At 46.0% G+C, this 27192-nt stretch overlaps 2 protein-coding genes across 3 annotated transcripts; one reads left to right on the top strand and one right to left on the bottom strand.

The window, feature by feature from the left end:
- The first annotated feature begins 247 nt into the window (after nt 1-247).
- LOC120660229 (mediator of RNA polymerase II transcription subunit 14-like) lies at nt 248-14931 on the top strand. 2 transcript variants are annotated; one of them, XM_039938660.1, is made up of 9 exons: nt 248-949; nt 2401-3474; nt 5822-5919; nt 6622-6796; nt 9254-9905; nt 10019-10153; nt 10293-11269; nt 12030-13078; nt 13619-14931. In XM_039938660.1, the coding sequence occupies exons 1-9, from the start codon at nt 695-697 to the stop codon at nt 14412-14414; spliced, it is 5211 nt and encodes a 1736-aa protein (XP_039794594.1). In that variant the 5' UTR covers nt 248-694; the 3' UTR covers nt 14415-14931. The 2 variants fall into 2 exon arrangements, with proteins under 2 accessions (XP_039794594.1, XP_039794595.1); XM_039938661.1 differs by having other exon boundaries at nt 293-949; nt 5822-5945; nt 6681-6796.
- Nucleotides 14932-17997: 3066 nt separating this feature from the next.
- On the bottom strand, nt 17998-21401 carry LOC120660228. The gene is made up of 2 exons (XM_039938659.1): nt 21009-21401; nt 17998-19194 (listed from the first exon to the last, which is right to left on the bottom strand). Exons 1-2 carry the CDS (start codon nt 21310-21312, stop codon nt 18221-18223), a joined length of 1278 nt encoding a protein of 425 aa, XP_039794593.1. The 5' UTR covers nt 21313-21401; the 3' UTR covers nt 17998-18220.
- Nucleotides 21402-27192: the final 5791 nt, after the last annotated feature.

Below are 27192 nucleotides of genomic sequence, written 5' to 3'. Positions count from 1 at the left end.
TCCATATATATCCCAACATTCGATGTTACTTTTTTTGTACAGGTTTCCCAGCCTCCATTCGCAACCCCGACCATCTTATGGCGGGGCATATGGGCATTGGGTCGGTCAGAGAGAAGCCGAGAAGGCAGAATATGCCGTTCGTAGGGGCATCACCATCGAGCCGTTGGTTCCTCACCTGCAAGGCTGCAACCCGATCGGACGGCAGATAACCCCTCCAGGCCCCTCCGCCTTCCCTCCAGGCCCCTCCGCCTTCGCGTAGGCCCGTCGACAAGGGCGCCCGCACTCACGGCCGCGTTCCGACCGATCGCAGAAGCGAGAGAGAGGAGAGGCCTCACCCCGGCCCCTCTCGCGGCCCCCGCCGATTCGCCGCCGGCGACCTCCCTCTCTCGCCCCCACCCTATCGTCCCTTTCCATACCTCCTCGCCGCCAGCCTCAGCCGCCTCCCGGAGCTGTACCCTCGGTCGATTGGTTTCCAATTTCAATCCTGCTCGCCCCCTTTCCACCCCAATTCGCGGCCCGACACGCCCAAACCCCGCGCGAGTCCTCCGGGTCCTCGCGTGCGCCCGTTGGCGGGGCGGGGATACGGTTTCGTCTCCGGCGCGCGCGGGGTTCCGGTAGGCGAAGGAGCTGAAGAAGCCGTAGTTGGTGAGACCCTGAAACCCTAGCTGCGGAGCGGGAGGGCGGGCGGGCGGGGATGGCGGTGGAGCTGGGGAAGCAGACGGTGGAGCTGGGAGCGGTGGTCCGGCGGGCGGCGGAGGAGTCTTACCTCGCGCTGCGGGAGCTCGTGGAGAAGTCGCAGGCGGAGGCCGAGGGGAAGGGCATTGGCGCTGGAGCCAATGGTGGCTGGCAGCGCTCCGACACCGAGAAGAAGATCGACTTGCTCAAGTTCATCACGCGCACGCGCCAGCGCATGCTTCGTCTCCACGTCCTCGCCAAGTGGTGCCAGCAGGTGCCCCACCTAATTCCAGTCTCAGCAGTCCTATTTCCTGTTGCTTCTTGTTTTCTGTGCCATAATCCCAGTGTGGTAATGACTCATGAATTCAATTTGACTGTTGTGAGTGGCTCCAACTTACTATTTATATTATGGTGTAAAATAACGAGTTCCGTTGTGGTCTTTTAGGGCTTGTCAGCATTGTCTCACCTATCTAGCTTGAGTGGGTTAAAGATGGACTATTCGTAGTTGTTTGCCTGTTGCAGTGTAGTGGGCTAGTAAAGACTGTTGATTGTTGATGGACTGTGCCAGCAGGTTTGCTCCTTCTGGTTTTGTAGGGTCTGTAGTTCAGTTCCTAGTGGAACAGTAATAATTTGATTGGTGGATAAAAAGTAATCCAGTTAAATCTTGGCACGGTTATTTATTCGTTTAGTTTGATTTGGTGCAATGGTAGTTTGAACAAACTTACATTGCTTGGCTCTAGAAACTTGTAATATCCTTCTGGTGCTCTCATGGTGTGCTCTGAAATAGATGAAGCAAGTGAAAGAAATTCATTTTACAATGTACTGCACTCCATTTTGAAATACTGCCCAGTGCCCACCACCTTGCACAGAGTTAAGGGTAATGTAAAATCAACAAATAGACATTAACTACACCCTTAAACCATGGAAATGGCAGTAGAGATCAGGGGAATCTCTTGATTATTTTTTCCAGTTCAGAATTTCAGATTGTACTATATGTCGAGTGTGCTAATGTGTTTGTTATACTATTTGTAACATATTTGATGCAAACTAGTCCTGGTTCAACCATGCAAACCGTTTTTGCTTTCTAATAAATTAAGATGAAGTATTCTAATTTTTTATTTGAAATAGCTCTTAATTTAGTTAGCATCCATATAGTTTTTCTATTTCAAATCAACGTTCGGACAGGCCTAGTAAGCAGTTAAAGACAAAGGGGCAATGAAAGCCGAAAGGGTACTGTTAACTGTAAGACTTCCTTTCTTTGTCCCTGCCCTCTAGCAGTGATGAAGCTTGAATATGGCATTGACCTAGTCCATAGAGCACTTCCTCAGTGATTTCGCAATTTGTCAACTTGATTTCAAGGCATTTTGCGTCATTCCATCTAGCTAATGGATCGCATTAGATATGTCCCATTGTAACTTAATTTTCTCTTTAGTTCAATTATGATTATAAACTTTTTGTTAAAAGCTGTGATATCATCTTACAATATATTCTATCTGTCATTTTTTTGCTACAGTTGGCTGTTGGTCATTTACTCTGTTCCCTTTTTTTATAAATTACAGACTCCATCAGTGTTATTTTGACATCCTTTATTACCCATATACCATTTCTATCATGATAAACTAATTTTTTTTCTGAAATTTCCTCATCGGTTTAGTTTTCCAAGGCGTGAATTACAGATTTACAGTGCATTTTTGCCATTAACATTTCTATTTTCAATCTATGCAGGTTCCTTTGGTCAATTATTGTCAACAGCTTGGATCAACTCTCAACAGCCATGAAACATGCTTCACTGAGACAGCTGACTGGCTGTTCTTTATGCGTGATGACTTGGAGAAACATCGGGCTCCTATGTTTGATGTTCCTTCTGCTACTGAAGTCATGCTTACTGGGGGTTATCAGAGGCTGCCAAGATGCATAGAAGACATAGGAAGTCAAAATAAACTTTCCCCAGATGAAGAAAATTGTGCTCTGCGGAAATTAGACGCTAGTGTGCGGTACAAAGTACTTGTGACACCAAGACCTAAGGAAGTATCTAATGTTTCGGTAACTGATGGAATAGCAGTTTTCCGTGTGGATGGAGAATTTAAAGTTCTTCTCACATTAGGTTACCGTGGTAATGTAGATTTATGGAGAATATTGCATATGGAGTTACTGGTTGGTGAGAAGAAAGGTCCTATTAAGCTTGATGAAAGTAGGAGATTTGCTCTTGGTGATGATATAGAAAGAAGAATGGCAGCTTCTGATAATCCCTTCACAGTGCTATATGCTATACTCCATGAGTTCTGCATCTCTCTTGCTATGGACACTATTATTAGGCAGGCTAATGTTCTACGACAGGGAAGGTGGAAAGATGCGATAAGATCTGAACTCATCTCTGACAGTGTCACTGGACAAACTGGAAATGCTTCTCTAATGCAGCTTGTTCAAGATGGGGAATTCGATTCAAGTGGTTTTAAGATACCTGGGCTGAAAGTTAATTATTGGCTAGATGGAAAAAGCACTAGCACAGCAGAACCTGATTCGTCTCCTTTTATGAAAATTGAGGCAGGGCAAGAGATGCAGATAAAGTGCCAGCATAGTTCGTTTGTAATTGACCCATTTACAGATAAAGAGGCTCATCTTTCTCTTGATTTGAGTTGCATTGATGTTGAACAACTTATTTTGAGAGCCATCGCTTGCAATAGGCACACACGCCTTCTTAATATTCAGAGACAGCTGTGCAAAAATGTCCAAATTTCTCAGTCCCCAAAAGACGTTATCCTGAAACGAGATGTCACAGCAGCTAAGGACACAAACAAGGTAATGATAGAAAATAATTACTTAATTAAATTTTGTATTTGCATGGCCTTACCTCTTTACTATTGGCTAAACTGTATTTTAGGTGTTCAGTTTCTTGTACCATCTGCTGACACATATTTCCCTAAGCCAGGAGTTACATTGCATGCATTCCCATATTTAGTTGTTGTGGACTTCTATAAGGGGCTGTTTGGTTGGGTGGCCAACTCCCAACCAGGCTTCCGGTGGCCACCCAACTCGCGTTTGGATGCCTGTATAGACCCTGTAGCCTGTCCCTGGCTGTGCAGCGACGGGTCGTTGGCCTGGCTCTGTGGAAACGCGAGGATCGGCCGCTTCTGCGGAGCCAGGCTTAGCCAAGCCGTCCCTACTCAACACTGCGTATCGAATCACTCCCTCCTTCCACCGCTCACCTCCTTACCTCACGTTCGACCAGCCCACCATAGGCCGGCGGCGCACTCCCGCGGTCGGCGGAGCCACCCCGCGCGGTCGGGGCGGTGGCGCTCCCCCACGGGCCGCCGGAGCAGGGGCCGGCGGCGCGCTCCCCCGCGGGTCACCGGAGCAGCAGCGCACTCCTGCCCGGCCGGATGGAGTGGTGCCTCATGCAGCTCGAGTGGTGCCTCCGCTTCGTGTGCGGCGAGATGGAGGCCGACGACGGCCAGGAGCAGCTGCTCGATGACCTCCTCGAGACGCGGGACCAGATCCAGGCGCGGCTCGATGAGGCCGAGCTCGCCGTCGCCGAGGCGGACCGAGACTACATGTGCCGGAAGCGCGCGGAACTCGCCCCGGCGCGCGGCTGCGAGACACCTCCTACGGCCGGGCGTCAGGGCGCTGAGGAGTGCGGACATGCGTTCGGTGAGCTTAGGATGTCGGTGATTCAGAAGATGTCGAGGATGACGGCCAGGCTGGAGGACGCGAGCTCCACGCTGACGGCGCTCATGGAGTAGGTGAGCGGCGAGGCGTCGCCCATGGCGAGGCTACAGGAGGCCGGCCAGCGCGTCGCAAGCCTAAATTGGCTACACAAATATTCGATTTGGCTTCTTGCCTCATTGCCTCCTCCAATCTGTCCGTCTCTTTTTTTTGCCTTGTTCTTATTTGGATCGATGCAATTCGATTGGTGGAAACTGAGGTTGCACTCCATTTTTTGATTAGTGGATTTGGGAATCGGTGTTCTATTTTCCTTTTTTTCCTTCTTTTTGGTTATCCTGAAATTGATATGCTTTAGAATCACTGCGTGTCTTAAATTCATGAGGTGTGTGCGGTGATAATTGCGAGCAACGGCCGCTTGACGAATTTGATGAGCGGAGAGAATAGGAGGAGTAGATATGGCAGAGGTGCGGTAACTCCACCTTCACCCTTGTCCAAGGTGATTCTATAACTATATTCAATCAACCAAACATATGCATACTCTGACCAGGCTAACTCAAGTCACGCAACCAAACATAGACTCTTGCATCTCCTAGTCCAGACTTGGTCTAGCCAGGTTTAGAATTTTAGCCAGGCTAGATCTAGTCGAACAACCAAACAGACCCTAAATTGCTTGGGTGATGTGGAAGAGGACTGAAATTGAGATTACTGTGCTTTAGCATGTCATATCTCTTGTTGTCATGTTGTGTAAATCTGAATTTGAGATTACCGTGCAAGCATGTGATATCCCTTCTATAACATCTGAATAGTTATGTGTCTCATCACGGCCATGTGTAACCAGTATACAAACAAAAAACTGGGTTGACATTCCACCAGAAACAATTGTTGGATTAATACCTTTTGAACATGGTTGGAATGCTGTTTTTAATCAGGCACCGATATGCTAGTTTAATTTTCTTGATCCTAAATGATTCTTATTTGCCATCAAAGATTATATGGATGCATTTCATGTGTTTGCATGTTTTGAAAATATCTATGTAAACTGGTGGTTTTTGAGCAGTTTCCAAAATCTTTGCTAGTTCTGAGATTATATTATTTCCTTTGTTGTTCAAGGTGAGTTCGATGACTGTTGCAAATAAAATCTGATGAATTGTTCGTTATGCTTTCAGATTTATAAGCATGTTCATATCATGCTTGAACTTGATTTGTCGCATATTTGCATTGAATTATGTTAGCTCTTTTTTCTTAACATTTTAATGCGAAAGTTGTTAACATGATGAACCATGCTGAATTGTTACACCAAAATACTCTGGTCATAATGTGTATCCAGACTTGTAAATGAGCCACATTACATGGAATGAAGTGGCTTTTGTTCAGCCACCAATTGCATCTGAGACTTGTTTTTCTTGTGTATGCCCTTTTTGCAGTTGTCGCAGCATACTTGTTTACGTAATTGATCTCTTCTTTATGTTTACGAATTGTGCAGAATACAGGGAAGAAGGGCTTCTCAGATTGTTTTGGGAATGAAGTGCTTCAAGTAAGGGCATATGGCCAGGCATATATTAGTCTTGGAATAAATATAAGGTGTTTCACTATTTTCATCAATCCTGGTATCTTGCATCTACCATTCTTTATAAACCCTATTTTGTGTTATAAAAGCTTCTCAACCACAATTGTATCACTCCAATGTGTGATGAGAGCCATTTCACAAATGCTAACTATTAAATGGTGTGTGTACTCTAGTACTCTACCTGATGGTGGCTTGTTTTAGAATGTCGTTTAGGAATTGTTAGGATAAAATTAAGGTCCATAATAGCAGAGCAATGTTTTATTTAACTCGGTAGGGGTCATTGTGCAAGAAGTATAGATTCTTCATTCGTCAATCGTAACTTCTCAAGGGAGGGGAGGTTTGCTGGGTCATCTTCATATCCTTCATGGTGAAAGGGAATTGTTCCTGCCATTCAAGAAAAAAACACTCTGCAAAAACTGGCAGCCAAGTGGATTGTTTTTTGTGATCTACAATCTTCATGAGGAATGTGTTTGGACCATTTTTGTTTTGGGGCAGAGTAGATACACCCTAATATTCAGGGCTCACATAGACCTTTTGCAATATTTTGTCAACATATTTGTGGATAATATTTATAGCTGTTAGATTGTTAGATATCATATAGGAGTGGTACTTCCTTTCTCTCTGAAGGCAAATAAGATGATATTTTTGTTTGAATGTCTTCAATCTTGTTTAGCCTTGTCAACTTCCTAAATGTGCAACTCTTTTCTCTAAAATAGGAGTGGTCGCTTTCTCCTCCAATCACCAGAAAATATATTACCACCTGTTGCGCTTACAGACTGTGAGGAAGCTCTAAACAAAGGAAGTACTTCAACTACCGAGGTTTTTTCAAGCTTAAGGACCAGAAGCATCCTCCACCTTTTTGCAGCAGCTGGAAGGTTTTTTGGCCTTAAGGTTGTCACCTTGTTTATTATAATGTCTGAAGATTTTCATTTAACTGATGTGTCATCTAGTGCTTCTTTCATAACATTGAAATGTCACCATGGGATGCATACAATCACAATGTTGCTCTTTTTTTTTGAGTGCCTCTCAGCTGGGTAAAGCTGTAGTATCTGCTCATACACACGCACACCCACTCCACACACGCACGCCACACACACCACCCGTGTACAAACAAACCTACAACTACACACAGATGTTGCTCTTTTGATCGATAACATCCTTACAAATATTTAAATCGGTAATGCTAGGATTAGGGTGTCTGATGCGCAGAAAAAATCAGACCCATGTTGCAAGAGTCAAGTGCCGATGTTGCAATTATTATTTCTTTATGTTACGCAGTGGATGTTGCATGAAACATGATGTTAATGTTGCGGTGGGAATTTTCCATCTTCGAATCGGATATCAGAGTCATTTGTATACATATTTTTTTTAATGTTGCGAGCATTGATTTCTGATGTTGCAACTGTTATTTATCAATGTTGTGACGGACTGTCCGATGAAAAAATTCTGATCGGATGTCCGGGCGCTAGCAGTGCAATATTTAAATTGGTGACATGTACTTATGAAAATGATGAGTTGACATTTCTGTCGGTGTCCTGACCCGGGGGTCTGGATCCCAACTAGTAAATGCTGCGTGTTTCCTCGTCCCAGATGTTGATGCAAGAGGCAACACAGTAACGCACGGATTTATCCTGGTTCCGGCCACGGGGCCGTACGTCTAGCAAGAGGGTGTGCGAGGGTACTGTATTATCTTGCACCCGAAGTGCTTGTAGTAGGGGGTACAAGCGAGGCGAGAGGGAGGGAGGCTCCCAAGTCTCTGCTAGAAGAGGAGTCGGTTGAGGTGAGTGCTCAGTGGTGCTGAGAATGTAACGATGATCGCGAGTGTGGGTGACCGTGGTTGCTGATGTCCAGAACGTCCCCCTTTAAAGGAAGCCCGCCTCCTTTTATAGTTATAAGGAGGGGCGGAGTACATGAGTGGGGGTATGTGGAAGTCGTCGTCCTCCCCCGAATCGCGGGGGTGCAGTGGTCGAACACTGTAGAAAGTACACTGTGGGGCATGGCGTCGGGCGTGGCTGTCGTCCTGGATGTTGTCCGTGGTCTTGCGGAGATCGCGCCGGCGTCCTGCCAACCCCAGCAGGCGGCATGGTCGTCGTTGTAGGATGTTCAGTCCTCTAGATGTGACATCCCGTGGGCCCTGCAGGTCAGGGTCCTGCGTGCTCCAGCGGTGGCGGGGCACGCGGCGGTCCCGGACCCCCCTGGATAAAGTGCTGGTGCACGCACTAAGGAGGTTTGAGGGTTGCGTGGAGGTCCCGGACCCCTCGAGGGGGGAGGTCCGGGACTCCGGCTGCGTGTGCTGTGCGTCCCTCTTGGTGGGGCACGTGGCGTCGCCGGACCCCTTCCCAAGTAGGAGGTGGGTCCGGGGCCATACGTGTGATGAGGTGGAGTCCGGTCGGCCGGAGTTGACAGAATAGTATGAAAACAGTGCCGAGCGCGTCTCGTCCTGCGTCGCAGTTCTCACAGTGCTGCCACAGCGCCCGAGATGGCGGAGCAGTGACCGGAGTTGGCGGATGGGACTCCGGTCACTGCCACTGTGGGGAATGGCGGCTTGACGCCGTCTATCCTGAGCACTGTGGAGGAGTAGTTGGCATTCAATGCCTCCGTAAGACGGGCGGTTGAGCGGCAGGGCCTGCCGCCGTTTGTCCCTTGCGCCGAGGGGTAGCCTCGAGCGAGGCGGAGATGAGTTACCTGCTCGAGGGGGTTCGCTGCCCTCGAGCGAGGCGGAGATGATTTGTCCGCTCGAGGGTAGATTTGCTACCCTTGAGCGAGGCGGAAATGCTGGGTGTAGTCGAGGGTCCCGATGGGAGTCCTCGAGCGAGGCGGAGCTCGTCCCGCGGGCCCGAGAGGGGTGCTAATGGGCCGCAGGCTGGTTTCTTTGAGTCCTTTACTTTCTTCCAGATTGGAAGGAAGCCGTGGGCTTTCGTGGGCCCAGTTGCTTTAACACGTGTTTACGTCTTCTAGGGTGATCTTAGTACCCCGATTAGGGTGTCCTTCATCGTGGTACCCGACAATTTCATAATATGATGCTTTCAGGTATTTTTTTAATATTATTTGTAAGCATATATTAAGCAGGTCAATGATATTGGTATTGGAGACCAGAAGATGACATCCTTTAAGTACGACTTTGTAGTAGTAAATGTTTGTACCTTCTCTTACTTTGAATGATTCTTTTCTGGAAGTGAGTTTTTTTTTTACCTCTGAGAAGAGAAACACTCTACACACTGATCTTTCCTTGGTTAGTTATCATCGAACAAGGCAGTATACAGTTTATTATCAGATGACTTGTTAAAACATGCCAAAGTCTGTTTGTTGGAAACATAAAGGTGCTAAACTATATTATTTTTATTCCAGGTTTACCAGCAGTCTCAGGGCACTCTGAAGATTCCAGAGACCATATTACATGGTTCAGATTTGATGGTCATGGGATTTCCACATTGTGCAAATGCCTACTATCTGTTGATGCAACTCGATAAGGATTTCAGGCCTGTTTTTCATTTGCTTGAGACACAGTGTGATGCAAGTGATAAGACTAACGCAAATGCAGATGCTAAAGAAGCTATTAGGTGTAACAAAATCAATATTGGGCAGATGCAAGTACTTAAAAATGAGTCAAATACCAATCCTTTTGATGTGAAGCTGCAGGCCCTACAAAGTGTAATGAGTCCTGGAGACTTAATGGAGGGTGATATTCCTGTCCAGAATGGAATCGAGCCTCTTCCACTACTTCCTACTTGTTCACCATCGTTTTCTTCTATTGTTGATGAGGTTTTCGAAAATGAATGTGGTTCTACTGCTGCACAGAACCATTCTGTACCACCATCTACTTTGCCATCTACATCTCATCTGAATTCTCTTTCAGTTGGTATTCAAAGAATAAATCCTAGGGCTGTCTCACCAATGCTTGATGGAGGAGGCTCTCATACCCAAGCTATTAATACTTTAAAGGTTCATCCTAGTGTCAGTTTGCACAGCTATCTCCCAAGTAACTTTAGACCTATACAAGGTACAAACACCTTTCTTTCTTGGGCTGTGCATGTATCTGCGACCAAATTGTCAGGTTCTAATTCTATTCATGACCTTGGTTTACTAAGTTATCCATGTGACAATGTATTGCAGATGTAAATAAATCACTTCAGCTTGTCCCTTCAAGCAATAATAACAGCAATCAAATCCCTGTTCAAAGCTCCCATTCAGGCAGTCTTGGGAACCCTGTTTCTAATCACTTGGTTAGACCTTCAACTACTACAGGAGGTATTTTACCAAAACATTCTTCTATATATTTGAATCAGATGTAGATCTTTCAGTAAACATTTGTGGTGAAGTAGGTTAGGTTTCATTATAAATTTATTGTTGCAAATATCATCATCTTACTTGGTTGGGCAATTATCAGGACTAGAGAAGCTCATCACTGCTGGCTCTGATGGTGCATCTAGGAAACGTTCTCTTTCAGATTTCCTACCAAGTATCCCTTCATTGCAAGGACTGCAACCTAGTAAGCCAAGAAAGCTGAGAAAAATATCACAATCAGTGCAGAGTCCCCTGCCTTTGCAGGCATACTCATCTAATTTGCAATCAAGAGCCAGCCTTACCTGTGGAGATGTTCATGAGGAAAGAAATAATTGTGTTCCGGCAACTATATATGCTTCTGTGCTATTACATGTCATAAGGCACTGTTCGTTATGCATCAAACATGCTCAACTAACTGCTCAGATGGATTCGCTTGCAATTTCATATGTGGAAGAAGTTGGTCTGCGGACACCATCATCTACTCTTTGGTTAAGATTACCTTTTGCACAAGATGATTCGTGGAAACATATATGCCTGCGCCTTGGTAAGGCTGGAAGCATGTCTTGGGATGTTAGGATAAATGATCCACATTTCAGGGAACTTTGGGAACTCAATGGAGGAAGCACTGCAACACAATGGGGTGTTGGTATTCGCATTGCAAATACCTCAGAAATGGATTCACATATATCTTTTGATTCTGATGGGGTTGTTTTAACTTACAACACTGTTGAGGCAGATAGCATCCAGAAGCTTGTGTCGGATTTACGACGACTTTCGAATGCCCGTTCTTTTGCTTGCGGAATGAGGAGATTAATTGGTGTGAAAGTTGATGACAAAGTAGACAACAATCAGTTATCCACGGAGATGAAACCACAATATGTTAATAAAAGCAACAGTGATGCTTCTGACAAGCTATCTGAGCAGATGAGGAAGACTTTCAGGATTGAAGCTGTCGGTCTAATGAGCTTGTGGTTGAGCTATGGCACCATGCCTATGGTACACATTGTTGTTGAATGGGAGATTGCTAAGGGAGGTTGCACAATGCACGTTTCTCCGGATCAGCTTTGGCCTCACACAAAGGTTCACCCATACTTATCTTTCTGTTTCATTATTTTTTTTCAGATTGATCACATTGGATGTGTACTACGGATCTTTCAACATCAAGTTTACTACCAATACTTCATATGTATTTCAGCATTGAAGTTTACTGCTGATATTTTGGCAACTCAAATGAATTGAAATAGTTTCATTAAGATTAAGTGTTTGATGAGAAATAACAAAATTCTTCCTTTTGCTTCTTTTCTATTGTGATGTTTTTTCTAAACATTGCTTAGCCTCTAACTAGTTACCATCAAACCTTGCAGCGTGCTTTAGCAAGCTTCAGATCAGTGTATATTAATTCGAAGTGTCAATATTACTATGAAAACATGTTCTTGAACATTCTTTTGGGGATAAAAAGGCATTTTTGTAGACTGGCATGTGCTCAGTTGTATACTTGGCTAACTTTTTCTTCCACAAGAAATATTTCCTATACTTAAGTTGTTTTATCTTTTGAAATTTGCATCATTATTTTATACCTGGAGGTATAAATGAGTGCTGGTATTTTTTTGTTGTTGCACCAGACAATGTCTATGATTTCCTTCACTGCAAGTGGCAAATGGGTCATTCCAATTGCCTTCCACCCATTCACAGCATGTATGTGTTCTAAATAGCCAAAGCCTGAGTACAAACACTTATGCTCTGTTTATGCATAAAGTTTGTGAGATTCGTAAATTGATCTTGTGATGCATTCACTTTTATTTGCCTAGTTCATCTCATAATCAATCTTGTATAAATGCAGTTTCTGGAGGATTTCGTGAATGGTGGAGAGGTAGCATCCTTCTTGGATTGCATTCGGCTTACAGCAGGACCATTACTTGCCCTTGGAGGTGCAATTCGTCCTGCAAGGATGCCTGTAACTGTTTCATCGGGATATAGCACTATGCCAAAGCAATCCAACATCCTGACACAAGGGCCGTTAGCAAATGGATCATCTTCATCAACCATACATCACACACCTGTCCCCTCAAATCCTGCAGCTGCCCATTTAGGCAGTCATAACCTCCATGCTGCTGCCATGCTCTCAGCTGCTGGGCGTGGTGGACCTGGACTTGTTCCCAGTTCATTACTGCCTTTTGATGTCTCTGTTGTACTTCGTGGGCCATACTGGATACGCATTATATATCGCAAGAAATTTTCTGTTGACATGCGCTGCTTTGCTGGGGATCAGGTTTGGCTCCAGCCAGCTACCCCTCCTAAAGGTGGACCATCAGTTGGTGGATCATTGCCATGCCCACAATTCCGACCTTTCATAATGGAACATGTTGCTCAGGGTCTGAATGCTCTTGAACCCAACTTCATGAATGCTACACAGGCTAGTGGACACTTGAATAACAATGCTGGACCTCTACAAACTGCTCCCGGTGCAAGTCGTTTAAGTGCTACCCCTGGTGTTTCTATGTCCAGGCCAACTTCTGGTGTTGCTAACCATGTAGCAGCCAGTTTGAGTCGAGCAGGAAATGCCATATTGGCTTCTTCAGCTCTTGCTTCAGGGATCGGTGGAGCTTCTGTGCGACTTACTCCTGGAGCTGGTCTCCCTGTTCACATGAAAGGGGAACTTAACACAGCTTTTATAGGGCTTGGGGATGATGGCGGATATGGTGGTGGCTGGGTTCCTTTGGCAGCTCTGAAAAAGGTTCTGAGAGGGATCCTTAAGTATCTTGGAGTTCTATGGTTGTTTGCACAATTGCCTGAACTTTTGAAAGAAATACTGGGATCAATCTTAAAGGACAATGAAGGGGCACTCTTGAATTTGGATCAAGAGCAGCCTGCGCTTCGGTTCTATGTGGGGTAAGAAGTACAAGGCTGGCCAAGTATTCTTAGTATCTAGCATCATTGTATTTAAAATCTATTTCATTCACTTTTCCACTGTGATTTGGGTTCAGTGTCTACATAATATTCACTGGCAAAGTATCCATAGCATTCTATTGTGAATTGAAGTTTATTTATCGATATTCGTGTTGGCGATATTGGGCTCCCTACTTTTATTTTCAAAATAGCACCTTCTCTTTATATATCCTCTTCGGATTATATGAATTAATCTATTTTACATGTTGCAAATGTGCGTTGAATATGTACTGTGCTGTTTGCTTATGACTTAAGACTTCATATTTACTGGACACGGGTGTTGTTCTTCTGTTTGTTTGTTTGTTTGTTTTGATACTATGGACCCATAATTGGTTGAGCTTAAGCAAGAGTTATAAGCTTGAAAGGTGCTTGCTAGTGTCAGGTGTCAATTGTTCAAAATGACTAATCTTCCTTGCTTTTGCTTTCAGTTACGAATTTGCAATTAGGACTGCCACTAAATTGGTTCCTGTTTTCATCTTGCAGAGGCTATGTATTTGCAGTCAGTGTTCATCGGGTTCAACTGCTTCTACAAGTTTTGAGTGTTAAAAGATTTCACCACCAGCAACAGCAGCAGCAGGCTCAGAGCAATGCTCAGGAAGAGCTAGCAGCAGCTGAAATCAATGAAATATGCGACTACTTTAGTAGGCGTGTCGCATCTGAACCATATGATGCTTCTAGAGTTGCTTCTTTTATCACTTTGCTTACATTGCCAATTTCAGTACTCCGTGAGTTTTTAAAGCTCATTGCATGGAAGAAAGGTTTTTCCCAGGCTCACGGGGACATTGCTACTGCTCAGAGGGCTCGGATTGAGCTCTGTTTGGAGAATCACTCAGGATCAGTTTCAGCTGATAACACAGAGAGCAGTTTGGCCAAAAGTAACATTCATCATGACAGAGCCCACAGTTCAGTAGAGTTTGCCCTGACATTTGTACTTGACCATGCTCTAATTCCTCAAATGAATGTAGCTGGTGGAGCTGCCTGGCTTCCATATTGCATATCTGTGAGACTTCGGTATTCTTTTGGGGACAACAATCATATAGCATTCCTTGCAATGGATGGGAGCCATGGTGGGAGAGCCTGCTGGTTGCAACTTGAGGAGTGGGAAAGATGTAAGCAGAAGGTTGCAAGAGCTGTGGAGACTGTGAATGGGTCTGCTGTGGCTGGAGAGGTAGGCCAAGGAAGGCTGCGAATGGTTGCTGAGATGATCCAAAAGCAACTCCAACTCTGTCTACAACAGCTAAGAGACGGCCCACTTTCTGCAGGCTCTACTGCATCCTGAGCTTACGTGGAATGAGCTCTGTCATATGGGGCCATTGATGAGCCAACTGTCATACTCAGCTGGCCTTTGGCTTTGTTACCGTGCAGATGTGAAGGAGTTGTCAGATTTGATAGCTGGGGCAGCTTCTCAGCCTGAGGCTTGTTCAGATTGACAATTTTGTACATTATAAATGGTGTTGGTTGACTTAGCCCATTTGAGTCCGTAGTCTGTAACATAGCTAGCGTGGGTAATAATGTATCAAGATGGAGTTGCTCACAGGGATATGAAAAAAAAAATCTTCGGGAACTGGTCTTCTGTATCATCTGAACTGTTGTAGTCCACTTACCTTTTTTCTGCTGGATGGCACATTTAGGAGTTAGTATTTTGACTGTCTATAGATTGTTAGTCTAGACAAGGGCGGATCTGACATATTTAAACTGGCATTGGAGTATTGGACTTTGACTGACACATTCCGTTTGTAAGCAGGACATCCTTAGTTGTGTTTAGAATGACTCAAGGCCGCAGGGTATGTTGTTTAGAGCTTTTTGTTATTTTTTTTACAAGTAGAAGTGCATGTGCGTTGCCACGGGTTCTTATTCGCTTCAAAGTTATCATCGGCTCGCTCTGAGTCCTAGTTCATGTTTCATGGTGTTACAACACTTTCCAAAGTTTTACTTAATGCATGTTAACCTCTTGTGCGTTCACATTTTTATTCTGTAACGGAAGAAATATGGATCCTTCCGTACTAACAAAGAAAACAACCTAAGTGTTATGGAATAGCTGGGGTTGCAATTGTGTGAAATATAGCTGTGAACTTATTTTTCAAATAAAATGACGAACAGCTACTGCAGAAAGGTTAGTTTGACTCACCTATTAAGCTCATTATTGCTGCTATTCCTAGGACATTTAGCGTGCTTTGTGCACCCTATTTTATTTTTTGATAATACAATTCATACCAATTAGATAATATAATGGATATATGAAAATATGTTAATATAAAGAAATAAAGAAAAGTAGAAGACACCATTTTTTTTTGAAACTAAAGGCATAATTTTTTAAAAGAGTATGTTTGCATCCGTAAATAAGCAACCACTTCAGTAAAAAAACACTTTATAGAATTAAAATATTAAATTGATATCTTATTAAATATCTAACCATTGTTTCTTAAATTAGTCACCGTTCAATAATCTAGTTAGTAAATCATAGCATGTAGATGATTTCAAGGATCTGTGTTTCTATCATTTGCATCAGATCTATTTGAGATTACATTCAACATCTGATTAGCTATTGATCATCTAAGATGGAATGTGCTCCCAGAGATAATATGGTGACTCAGTTCATTTTCATGGGTCTTTGTTACCAAGAATGCAGGCTTGAACTCCTCCATCTGACTCTCGAGATGTAGTCATGTAGTGTACCATATTTGTTGCTTGCTCTCTTCATCAAGTTTCACGAACGTGTTTGGAAATCATTTACAAGAGATATCACAGGTTTTTCGGAGCCTAGTTTGCATCGCAGCTAGAAAAAAAAAAGAACAAACTCTTTTGTGGTCCGTCCACTTCCCTGCACGCGACACGGCGTGCGACATGACGCACTGCCTGGACCTCCCCTCCAGCTCCACAACACAGCCACAGTCATGGCTGTGACCCCTTTCCTCGTGACAGGAAATTTTTGCAGCTAGAGAAGCACCCAAGCTCCACCAAGCTGCAGGTCCACCAGCTCCTCCCTCCATCGAATCAAGCAACAGCTCCTTCTCATCAATTTGCCTACACGACTGCATCCCCAAAAACCAAAGCAGAACAAGCCGCTGCACGCTGCACGCTGCAGGGGGTATTTAATTATTTGACATGCTTACCAGTGTTACTTCTTCAAAAACTATCCTTATTTTAACTTCTACATATTTACCACTTCTCTAAATCGAAGTCTACACATTTTGCCATTTTCGCCAAGTTACTGCGCCAGCATGGATCAGTCATGTGAAAAGATTGTCGTACCCCTCCTAAACAGAGTTCTCTCTCCTTCTATCGACTGACCAGTGGGATCCACCCATTCTTCAACCTCCGCCGTCTTCTTTCTCACGCCACCACCATCCCATCCATCGCCACCAAAGTCCCGCCCCGCACTATGTCGTCCTTGTTAGTCCCCATTAGTGAACCAAAGGGCACGGTGGCGGCAGCGGCTCGGTCGGTCGCGTTCCTGAGGGCATGGTGGCGGTGGCGGCACAGTCGGTTGCGTTCCTGACATTACGAAGCTCGGGACGGTAGTTCTCCGCTCCTGCCTAGCCGTCAACGCTGAAGTAGCACCATACTCCATCCGTTCCAAATTATAAGTCATTCCAAGAATCTTGGAGAGTCAAACCATCTCAATGTTTGACCAAAATTATAGAGACAAATACAAAGATTTATGACATCAAATAAGTATACTATAAAAATATAACTAACAAACAATCTAATAATACTTAATTGATATCGTAAATGTTATTATCTTGTTGTATAAATTTGGTCAAACTTGAAAAAGTTTGACTCTCCAAGATTCTTGGAATGACTTAATTTAGAACGGAGGGAGTATTACTCTGCAACCACTTCAGAGCAGGTTTGACTCGCGAGTCTCGCCTGCTAGATGCAATCCAAGTTCTTTCGGTTTCATCAGCCCCCACGTATCAAGAGCAAAAAAACTCGGTCGGAGGGGAAGAACGGTCCCCACCCGCATTTCATTAAGAGGAAGTCTTATCCCGAATCCTGACCCATGCCCACAAGGGACATGCCTTGCGGCGAGCACAGCGAGGGAGATTTTTTTGCCCATGAGAAAGTTCGTCCCAGCCGGGAATCGAGCCAGCGACCTCGAGTGGGTGTGCCATCGGGCTGGGCTAGCCACTTGGCCGCCCAACCTTAGGCATATATCAAGAGCAGAGAAATATATTTTTATCTATCCCTAATTTTTTTTGTAGTAGTGTGCTTTGGCCTACTTTAAAATTAGAGGATCGCTTGTATTTTTCTGAGTACATTGCACCGAGCAGTATTGTCATGTTGGTCGTTGCTGTCACGTTTTGTATTTTTTTTGTCCTTTTAATTTCTAATAATGTACTTTTTCTGTTCCATGTTAAGTTTTTCCAGATAAATTAGCGGTTGGTGCGAGTGATCTCCATATATATTCTTAATTTTTTTTACTGCATGCAACTAACCGACTTTCTAAAATCATAGAAATAAGATAATTTTATCATGCATGTCAGATCTGACCACTAAATTAGACGGTTGTTGTCCAATTCTAAGGATTGCACTCTTTTGTTTTCTTTTTCAAATGTTAGAAACTTAGGATTGCACTTTTCGTGGATCTACTCATGTGGTTTCTCTGCCGGCGGTTCTTTGAAAGAAAAAAGACCAATGCTTGGTATCATGCATCCTCACTTGATTACTACCAGCATCATGCTTACTCCTTCCATCCTGGAATGTAGGGCATTTTTGTTTTTAGATAGATTATAGATGACGCATGTACCTCTCTCATTAGTGCATTGTTCAATTAATTAATTGCTTAAATTTCAGTGCGCGCACCAAAATCAAGGAGATTAGCATTCCTCTTTTACTCCCCGGCCCCACCACAATTGATCTTTTGCAAAACTAGCATCAAAACCAAGAAGATTAGCATACTTTTTTATCCAAAAAACTCTAGGATGCTTTACATTTGGATACAAATTTTAAATCCTCAAATGCCTTACATTTCATGATGGAAGGAGTACATAATACTAATTAACAGTTCTAATCTTTTTCCTTTTTTTAACAAAGAGAAGAAAAGAAACATGCATATTACTACTTCGGCGACGTGATTCACAATCAGCTATCGGGGAGGCCGATGTTCTGGAACCTGAACGACGAGTCCCTCGAGTCCTTGCCGGCGACACCCGGCCCGTCGCCGCCGTCGATCTCGTCAGCCTTATTAGCGGCGAGCGGCGACGACAGCAGGAGCACCGGTGGCGGCGGCTTCTCGGCGTCGTCGGCATCCCCGGGCAGCGCCGCGGCCAGGTCGTGGTCCCACATGAGGAAGTGCAGCGTGATGGGGCGGAGCGCGTGGCGGTGCAGCGACAGCTTCTGGCTGAGCGACACAGTGTCGAAGCACTTGACGTCCCCGGCCGTGGACGCCATCCAGGGCAGCACCTTCTCGCCGCCCACGCGGGACACCACAAGCAGCTTGGACGCCGCCCGCGCCGCGCGGTGCAGCTCCAGGAGCCCCGACCGCGCCGACGCCACGCCCGGCGTGCCCTCCTCCGCCACCGACGACACGTAGATGAACCCTTCCTCGGTGCGGCTGATGGCGAACCCCAGCCGCGTGTCGCCGGGGCGCAGCCGCAGCTCCAGCGCCGCCTCGCCCGCCGCCGCCGTGTACCAGAGCCGCACGGCGCGCACCACGCCGATGTCCACGCCGTGGTAGTCCTCGAACCCGTACAGGCTCGCGTTCGCCATCCCCGCCAGGTCCGACAGCGAGCCCATGTTCACCGTCGACAGCGCCGTCTTGCCGGAGATCTTGGTCAGCAGCGCCTCCGTCTGCACGTTCATGAACACGATGGGCACGCCGGAGGCCTGTGACGACCGGAGCCACGCGTCGGCGCGCGCCAGGGTGTCCTCCAGGGAGCTGTACCGCGTGTTGGACACGTCCGTCGCCTTGGGCAGCAGCAGCAGGGACAGGAAGCAGCTCGCCTCCGGCACCGGGAGCAGCTCCCTCATCTTCTTCTCCCACGGGAACGGCTCGTACGCGTGACCGATCTTGGCGTCGCGCAGCGCCGACAGTAACTTGCTGTTCTTGCTGGAACCTTTATATATGAATATGCAGGGAATATCCACGTCAGCAAACAATTTCATTAAGAGCGTATGAAGTAGAGATTAATTCCATCTGAAAACACTGTATATGGCAACTGTTTGAGCTCATGACCAGCAGCCACTTGACAAATTATACCATGTCAATTTGCAACCTATAGTACTAGTTTAGAATGAGGACAGGAAGTTGTGCAAAGAATCAACATAAGAATGCAATCATGGAACAAGCCTTGGATCTAGGATCAACAACTACTAAAATACCAACAAGCTGACCACAACTAATCTAGCAAAAGAGATGTAATCTCGGTATATGGTGCTTTGACTTTATAACGTCACCAAGCTCAAGACATGCTTGCAATTTGCAAGCCGTGTTCTTGTTGCTACCGTACCACTGGCAGGTCCAAGACTCATCAAAGATACAAAAGCCAAATTGCATACTTTCCGAAGTGGCAATAATCTGAGGCCGCGTAGAGCCTCTATCAAGACCCCTCATGTTTGGAAAGTGAGAGTTCGCCCTGTAACTAGTAGTCTAATATATAGGGCAATCTGTTGTTACAATCTTATAAATTTTGGACACATCTTCACTTCACTGTTACCTGCACTGTCAAGTGTAGGAGCACACAAACAAAAGCACTACTGTTCTCTCAATGGATATGCCGGGCATTTTATTTCACCTGTAAGAAAGGGACTGACTAATGAATGTGAACTCCTGCCAAAGCAACAGAAGCCGCCAATTCGGCATCATGAGCCTCGACTTTTTTCGAGCTTTCTTCGAAATCAATATATTCGTATTTATTATAGTCTCCCACGTTGTTTGATATGCAACTTCAAATCGAGCATAACGAGCCGAGCCGAGCCGAGCCTGCCAAAATTGACTTTTGTTCCAAATCAACTAATCTTTATTTTAAAAAAAGAACGAACGTAATCGGAGCAATTTTGAAACGAGCCACCGAGCCAGCTTAACGAGCTTTTTTTCCAGCCCTAATTGTCATCATGGTCTAGAACCTTAAAAGGGCTGGCAGAAAAGGCCACTACCTGCTTGCATTGTTGGACTTTCGGAGCTGAGAAAGCAACAAGAGGGAAAGGGACGTGCTAATGCCAGCTAGTTCCACAGCCTCGCAGGGGACAATAAGAACTTCAGAGTAGCAATTTGTTTCAAGTTTCTCTGTTTTGTGGAAGGCATGAACTGCTTCTAGCAAAAAAGAGAAGCAAAACAAGATAATGCCCGTCCTGAGGCGGATTGACAAGGTCATGTAGCTTCCAAGAGGATGACCTTATCTTTGTTTTATGAACTACAGAAAAAGGAGACTTTTCCTTGTCGTGACTCGTGAGTACATGATCAATTTGGCAATTTATGATTTAAACAAAGGTAATAAGTTTAAGAGCCTTGGAAGTACCAGCATCCAACAAGGCCACGACAAACTCAATGGCAAACTAAAGGTTGTTGAGTAACTCAAACAAAGAAGGAAAACGACTACATTTCTCTCTTGCATTCAACTTATGCAACTTATAGTTAAACTGTTCTCTCTTTTTTTTTCAAATTGCTCCCTAGGTTCGGAAATTTTAGCGAGTTCTGGAAACAGGGATGATTTTAGGATTTTTTTTCTACATTTACATTAAAAGAACTGCAGAATTCAACGAACACATACTATAACGGATCAGTGCAATTTTTTTAGCTAATAAACCTAAAAAAAATTCCTCAAAATTTCGCCTTAAAAAAATTCCTGAAGGGATTTCTTTTCCAACAAAAAAATTCCTGAAGGGATGAACCGAGCACGCAGGAGGCAGAGGAAGGAAAAGCCCGTCTCACCGTCGAGCTCGAAGCTCTCGCGGCTGGACCGGTCGCCGTCGACGGATCCGTCGGCGCCGCGCCGCCCGAACCGCCTCCCGGACGGCGGGCGGCCGCTGCTCGCCGCCGAGGACGACGACCCGGACGCCGACCGGCTCAGCTGGTCCGCCTCCTCCCCGCTACCCGCGGAGGCCGAGTCCCCGCGCTTGAAGGCCGATCTGAGCAGCCGGTGCATCTTGCCGCCGCCACTCCTGGCCGGCGGCGGCGCCGCGGCTTGGAGCTCGAACGGCACCAGCGCCAGCGGCTCCGGTTCGTCGCTTGGCATGGGCGGCGGTCGACGAGAGGTTCTTGGTGGTTTCTTGGCTATGGACTATGGAGGTGGTGCGTGAGAAATGGAGGGAAGGTAAGAGCAGAGTGGTGACGCACTTGTTTATATATACACAAAATGGAAGGGGGAGGGGATAAAAGTTGTTCTTGTTTTTTTAAGTGTTGGCTAAAATTTAGACCACTCATTAGCACTCTCGTTTGGATATGATAGTGCTAATTTTTAGCACTTTGGAGTATTAGCACCTGAATACAAACACCCTCTGAATAGTGGAAAGTTTGTCATGATTTTTTATCGATTTAATTACTCTCTCTACTTTCGTTGACCATAGATGTCATGTATTTTGCGAAGTACATGATCTGATTGATTTCACTTCACTAATTAGAAAATGAAAAATCCTTCAACTTGGATGTTTTACTACCTAAATATTTAAGTTTGTATGTTTTGCTACTTTATTCTATACTACAAGAGGCTGCTTGTCTAATTGGAACAGCTAGCTATTCACAAGGATTTTGCAAACTAATTCTGTCAGACATTAACAGCATCAGCCAATACACAGCTGATTAGAGAAATGGTACACAAGTAGTGGGAAATTATTGAAACCTCGGTCAAGGTCAATCTTTCAATTGCTCTGGCCGGTTGAATGAACATCGGACGGCTAGAACTGTTCCTTTGCTCAGAAATAATTTTAACCGGCATGTGGGTCGACTAAAAGGTTCCAGTTTACAACAAGCATGTTCCAATGTTCTTCTCCAAGAGCCCTTTTGTTTCTCAACATGGTACAAGTGCTGTCAGTTTTCATGGAATATCCGATCGCTTTTAATTGGTTTGTGCACGCGCATCTCCTTGTAGATTCTTGACTTTTGCGCCCGGCGACAAATTATTTTGTGTACATATCACAACTGCAATCTGCAAGACCTGGTGGCTGGGCCTTCTGGCGCGCGCGTGCAAGTCAACATTGCATCGCATCTACTCCCGGTGGTCCCATATTTGCATTGGATATAATTATTGTAATTACCCACTAAAGTATAGCCGAAATTCTTATCGGGTTCATCAAATAAGCAATCCATTCCCAAGTACTTATCCATGAATACTTGGACACATAAATTCCGATCATATTTTGTTACTAGCATAAAAGAGGACCAGCATCCATGCTTTTGTAGGACAGTAGGAGTCGGCAAAAACTGTCTAACTTTGACATTCCAAGAATTCCGAATTCCTGCGCTGCTAGTAAATTGCATGCTAACCTTGGAATCTCCAAAAGAACATATAGCGCGCGTGACTTTAACTTATGGTCCAAATCTGGCGTCTAGCTTATTAGACTTAGATGAACAAGATTGCTTACTTTGACCCTCTATGTTCTGCCCAAAACATTCATTTATTTGCACCTCCTAAGGAAGCAATTTGAACTAGCAGAAGCTCTAGTGAATCCTCTTACTCTTAATTAATTATTAGACAAAACTAATGAACTAGAAAAGATCCACATTCCATAATATTTCGGATTCGGAGCACCAATATTTTTCCCAGAAATAGTAAACCCCTTTATACATATGCAAGATAATCGGCCAACTATTTGCCGCCCATCAAATGAAATTTTCAGCACAAATATCTCATTTGCAATGAACCAAAAGAGAGAAGAACACTCAAATCCTAAATAAAAAGCAATTACACACAATGGACCTTAAAGACCACGTCCATCCTAACTTAGGCTCGGAAATGTTAATTACCTTTAGTCGGGCTTGTAGGTGACGAGTTCTTTAGCTTAGGAACGCTCTTCGATCGCTTCATCTTCCAATCCATGCCAATAAACAAAGCCTCTTGGAATAGAGCCTAACTAATCACTGTTTTTTTAGCGTTCCTATACCTTAGGATGAATTGAACTGAAGCCATTCCTAGCTTGGTATATATATCTGGTTTCACAAAAGAAGGCCGGGGTCATGTAGTGCCAGTTTGTATTGTCTCAGCGGTGATCTTATACCTTTGTATATACCATGAAGTTTCCAATAGCAAAATCCCATTACTTCCAATGCAACTAGTTTGTCTGAAGTCTGAAGACAAGACATCGTCAATACAAAAGAATAAATAATAAACAAGATTGTCTGAAGATGAGAGCTTGTTTCTACATTGTTCCATCTTCCGACAGAAACGCATTGGAGTGACGATTATCCAGCTGATTGATTTGTTTCCTTCACAGCCAAAGTTGACTGGAAACCAACTTAGCACAAGGCTGATGGAGACACGAGCGGGGTTTACAAGGACAAGGACAAAATGATCTTCGGAGAATTTACAAATATATGCTTTCTGATCCACGTCCTTTTCAGAGTCAAATTGGAAAGTATTACCAGATGATGGTAGAAAGCAACACTTGTTATTCTAAAATCCAATCATGTATTCGACTAAACATATTTGCCAAGCCAAATAGATCACATATTTTTGGGTCAACTGCACGCCTAGTTTTTTTATTATCAAAACTTTCCAGTCTTACAGTCCAACTATTAGAATCACTAGCTACTAGACTATTTCACATTCTAGCCTTAGGAGTGACATGCTGTCGAAGAAGATGCAGTATGATTCCTTCCTAAGGCATAGGATCCATAAAGCACCATGCAGTATGTTTTTGGTAGCGTAGGACTCAACTTCTGGCAACTAAAATGTTCTCTTTATTGGTAGGATCCATATGTTAGAGTATATTAGGCGACTCCGGATATGGTTAGTTTAGGATTGATTCTAATCCCGAGATAACCTTTCTTATCTCTAAGAGAGGCTACTTGCCCTCCAAGCCATGTACTTTCCTACATGCATGGTACCACGCATTATACACATCCTACTTTCCTACATGCATGGTACCACGAGTCCGGGTTCTAACCTAGGCTTCAGGCTTCCGCCGCCCCGCGCCGCCCCTAGGGAGATCGATCCCGATCTCCGCCAGAGGCAACGCCCTGTAGGATCTGCGCGGGGATCCCTATGATCCGCCGCGTCGTCGTGGTCAAGAAGCAGCAGGGGACCTAACTCGCCCATCGCCACCAGGATCCGCCGCCAGCGCCGCCGTATTCGTCGCCCTATCGTGCGTCAGGCCTGGCGCCCCCCATCTGCTCCTCCAGTGCCGCCACCACCACCGCTGCCCTTGAGCGCGAGTCTGCGGCAGCGGTGGTGCACCGTGGGGGTGTCGAGCCACCGCCACACCATTGGGGGCGCTCGACAGCCGCGCACCGCCCCTCCCTTGCCGATCCAGCCGTGCCGCCTCTGGTTGCTGTTGGAGCCGCGGGGACAGCGCACTGGCTATGTCGCCTGTTGTCGTGGTCGTCGGGATGCGACGACCCGCGCTGGCTCCACTCCACTGCATTGCTTCCCCACCATCAGTGGCGAGTTGCCGCATCATGGGAGCTCCGCTCTTCTCTCATCAGCTCTCTCCTCAGCGCTGTCGGACGCCCTCTCCTTCGCCCTCAGCGCCGCTTCCGCCGCCGCCATGCGCGCGAGGACGCGGCTATGGAGGCGGCTCATGGGGCCGCTAGCCAACCGCACAGCTAGAGAAGGACGCTGCTCGGGCTGCACGCCGCCCGGTCGAGTTCGCTCGTGAGCGGATCTTGCCACTCTGCTTTGCCTTACCCCCCATTGACCGACGAGGGGATGAGGATAAGGTTTGGGGGGCATCACTAGGTGCACCTGAGATTGTACCCACATGTCTCTTGCTGCTGTGTTTCTTTTTCCCGATCAGAGATCGGGTTTGCGTCGCCCTGCCGTTCGTCGCCACTTCATCGTCGACACTCCCGAGGATGAGATTGTTGCTGCGCCCTTCCAGGCTGCAGCGACGATGCTCGTGATCAAGCCATTACCACCGGTGTCACCATCTTCCAGCGGCGGCGGCTCCAGCACCGACTCGCGGTCCCTCGGCACCACCGGTCGACCACCCGATGCCCCCGGTTGACCACTCGGCGCTTCCGTTCGGCCCTTCGGTGCCCCCCGGCGCTGCCGCTCGGTGACTCAGCACCACCTGTAGTACTCAGTGCCTCTGTTCGGCCACTGGGCGCCCCCCGGCGCTGCCGCTCGGTGACTCAGCGCCACCTGTAGCTACCCGATGCCTCTGACCAGCCACTCGGCGCCTCCGACCACCGGTCGGCGACTCAGCGCCACTCCCAGTCACTCGGCTCTCCGGTCAACCACTCGGCGTCTTCGTTCGACTACTCGGCACAACCCGGGCTGCCGCACCCTCCTCAACGGCTTCGACCACGTCCACCTCGACTTCGGCTACTTCAGCGCTAAGAGGCTACCATCTGCTTGACAAGTCTCTCCGGCTCCCATTCCAGCCACAACATCTGCTGCGCATCGACGGTTGCGACTACGGGGGATGTCATCTGTTCGACTTGTTCTCTAGTCTCATCATTTGCGCGCTCCCGTTATGACTGCGGGGGATGTTAGAGTATATTAGGCAACTCCGGATATGGTTAGTTTAGGATTGATTGTAATCCCGGGATAACCTTCCTTATCTCTAGGAGAGCCTACTTGCCCTCCAAGCCATGTACTCCTATATAATCAGCCCAAGGGGCCCAAGCAATACATCCCACACATTATACACATCCTACTTTCCTACACCATATAGCACCAAGTTTCCGTCTTCACTACGGGACTGTGCCTATTTGCCGTGTGCCAAGGGCACACGGCAAATGTCGGTTTACACTCGGCAAAGTGTTTGCCGAGTGTAACAAATGGCAAATAGCTCACGGCAAACAACGGCCGGCAAAGAGCTAGTTTGCCGTGTGCTACATCTCGGGCACACGGCAAACACTTTGCCGTGTGCATTATTGGGCCCACGGCAAAATAAAGTGCACTTTCGTAACCCGGTTGAACATCCTGTTTGCCGTGTGCCGTAACGGCTTGGCACACGGCAAACACAGCCCCTTTGCCGTGTACCCTGTCCTAGGCACACGGCAAACACAGCCACCTTTGCCGTGTGGCACGTGGACAGGCACACGGCAAAGAATGGTAGCTTTGCCGTGTGCCTTGCCATGGCACACGGCAAAATTAATTTTCAGATTCATTTTTTTGTTTAATCACAAATATTTTAGATTCCAATCAAATTAACATCACAGACAATTCATATATATTGCATCAAATGTTACGATCATTTCATATATCACAATTTGCATCACATTCAATCCATAGAAGTCCAAATGCAAATATAGCAAATATCGCAATGCATACAAGCCCAGATGTAGTCGATACAAGTCCATACAAGCACTGGTAGTTCATACATGTCCATACAAGCACAAGTTCAAACGATAGTCTATACAAAGAGTGCATGTCTATACAAGCACAACTCACGACTACGGCGGCGGCGGCGGCGGGTGCTGCGACCACGAAGGGTTCTGCTAGAACTGCTGCATGTAAGTCACCCAATGAGGAGGCGGCCATACATTCTGAGGCATCGGCGAAGGGGACATTTCTGTTGGCCCATCATTTGATGCCGCCGATTGAGGCTGCAAATTCAAAGTCATTAATTTGAAGTCTTTATTTCTAAGACATTGTTTCTAAGTCTTTGTTTCTAAGATATTGTTTCTAAGTCATGATAGAGTTGTCTATTAGTCAAATAACGATAAATGAAATTAGAAGGCTGTGAAATCGCTCACAGGAGTAGGGGTAGCTGCACACGCAGGGATATTAGTCTGAGTGAATTGCGGTGGCGAAAGACCCATTTGCGAGCCCAGAGTCTGAATGAACTGAAAAGCCTGGGCCAACTGCATCTGATTCTGCTGGGAGGCTTCCTGTGTCTACCGAAGGTCTTGCTGCATCCTCTCCCGCTCGGCCGCCCACGCCTGCTGCTGTGCCTCCAGCTGTGCCGCCCACGCCTGCTGCTGTGCTAGGAGCTGTGCTTCAAAGCCCCGT

This window comes from Panicum virgatum, chromosome 2N, assembly GCF_016808335.1.
Source record: "Panicum virgatum strain AP13 chromosome 2N, P.virgatum_v5, whole genome shotgun sequence".
In the NCBI taxonomy this organism is placed as follows: domain Eukaryota; kingdom Viridiplantae; phylum Streptophyta; class Magnoliopsida; order Poales; family Poaceae; genus Panicum; species Panicum virgatum.
This window is presented reverse-complemented; position numbering and strand designations above follow the sequence as displayed.

Coding starts and splice junctions, on each gene's coding strand:
- LOC120660229 (XM_039938660.1), top strand. CDS start 695: ATGGCGGTGGAGCTGGGGAAGCAGACGGTGGAGCTGGGAGCGGTGGTC. Junction 950..2,400: donor TCGCCAAGTGGTGCCAGCAG/GTGCCCCACCTA, acceptor CAATCTATGCAG/GTTCCTTTGGTCAATTATTG. Junction 10,154..10,292: donor ACCTTCAACTACTACAGGAG/GTATTTTACCAA, acceptor GGCAATTATCAG/GACTAGAGAAGCTCATCACT.
- LOC120660228 (XM_039938659.1), bottom strand. CDS start 21,312: ATGCCAAGCGACGAACCGGAGCCGCTGGCGCTGGTGCCGTTCGAGCTC. Junction 19,195..21,008: donor CGAGAGCTTCGAGCTCGACG/GTGAGACGGGCT, acceptor TCATATATAAAG/GTTCCAGCAAGAACAGCAAG.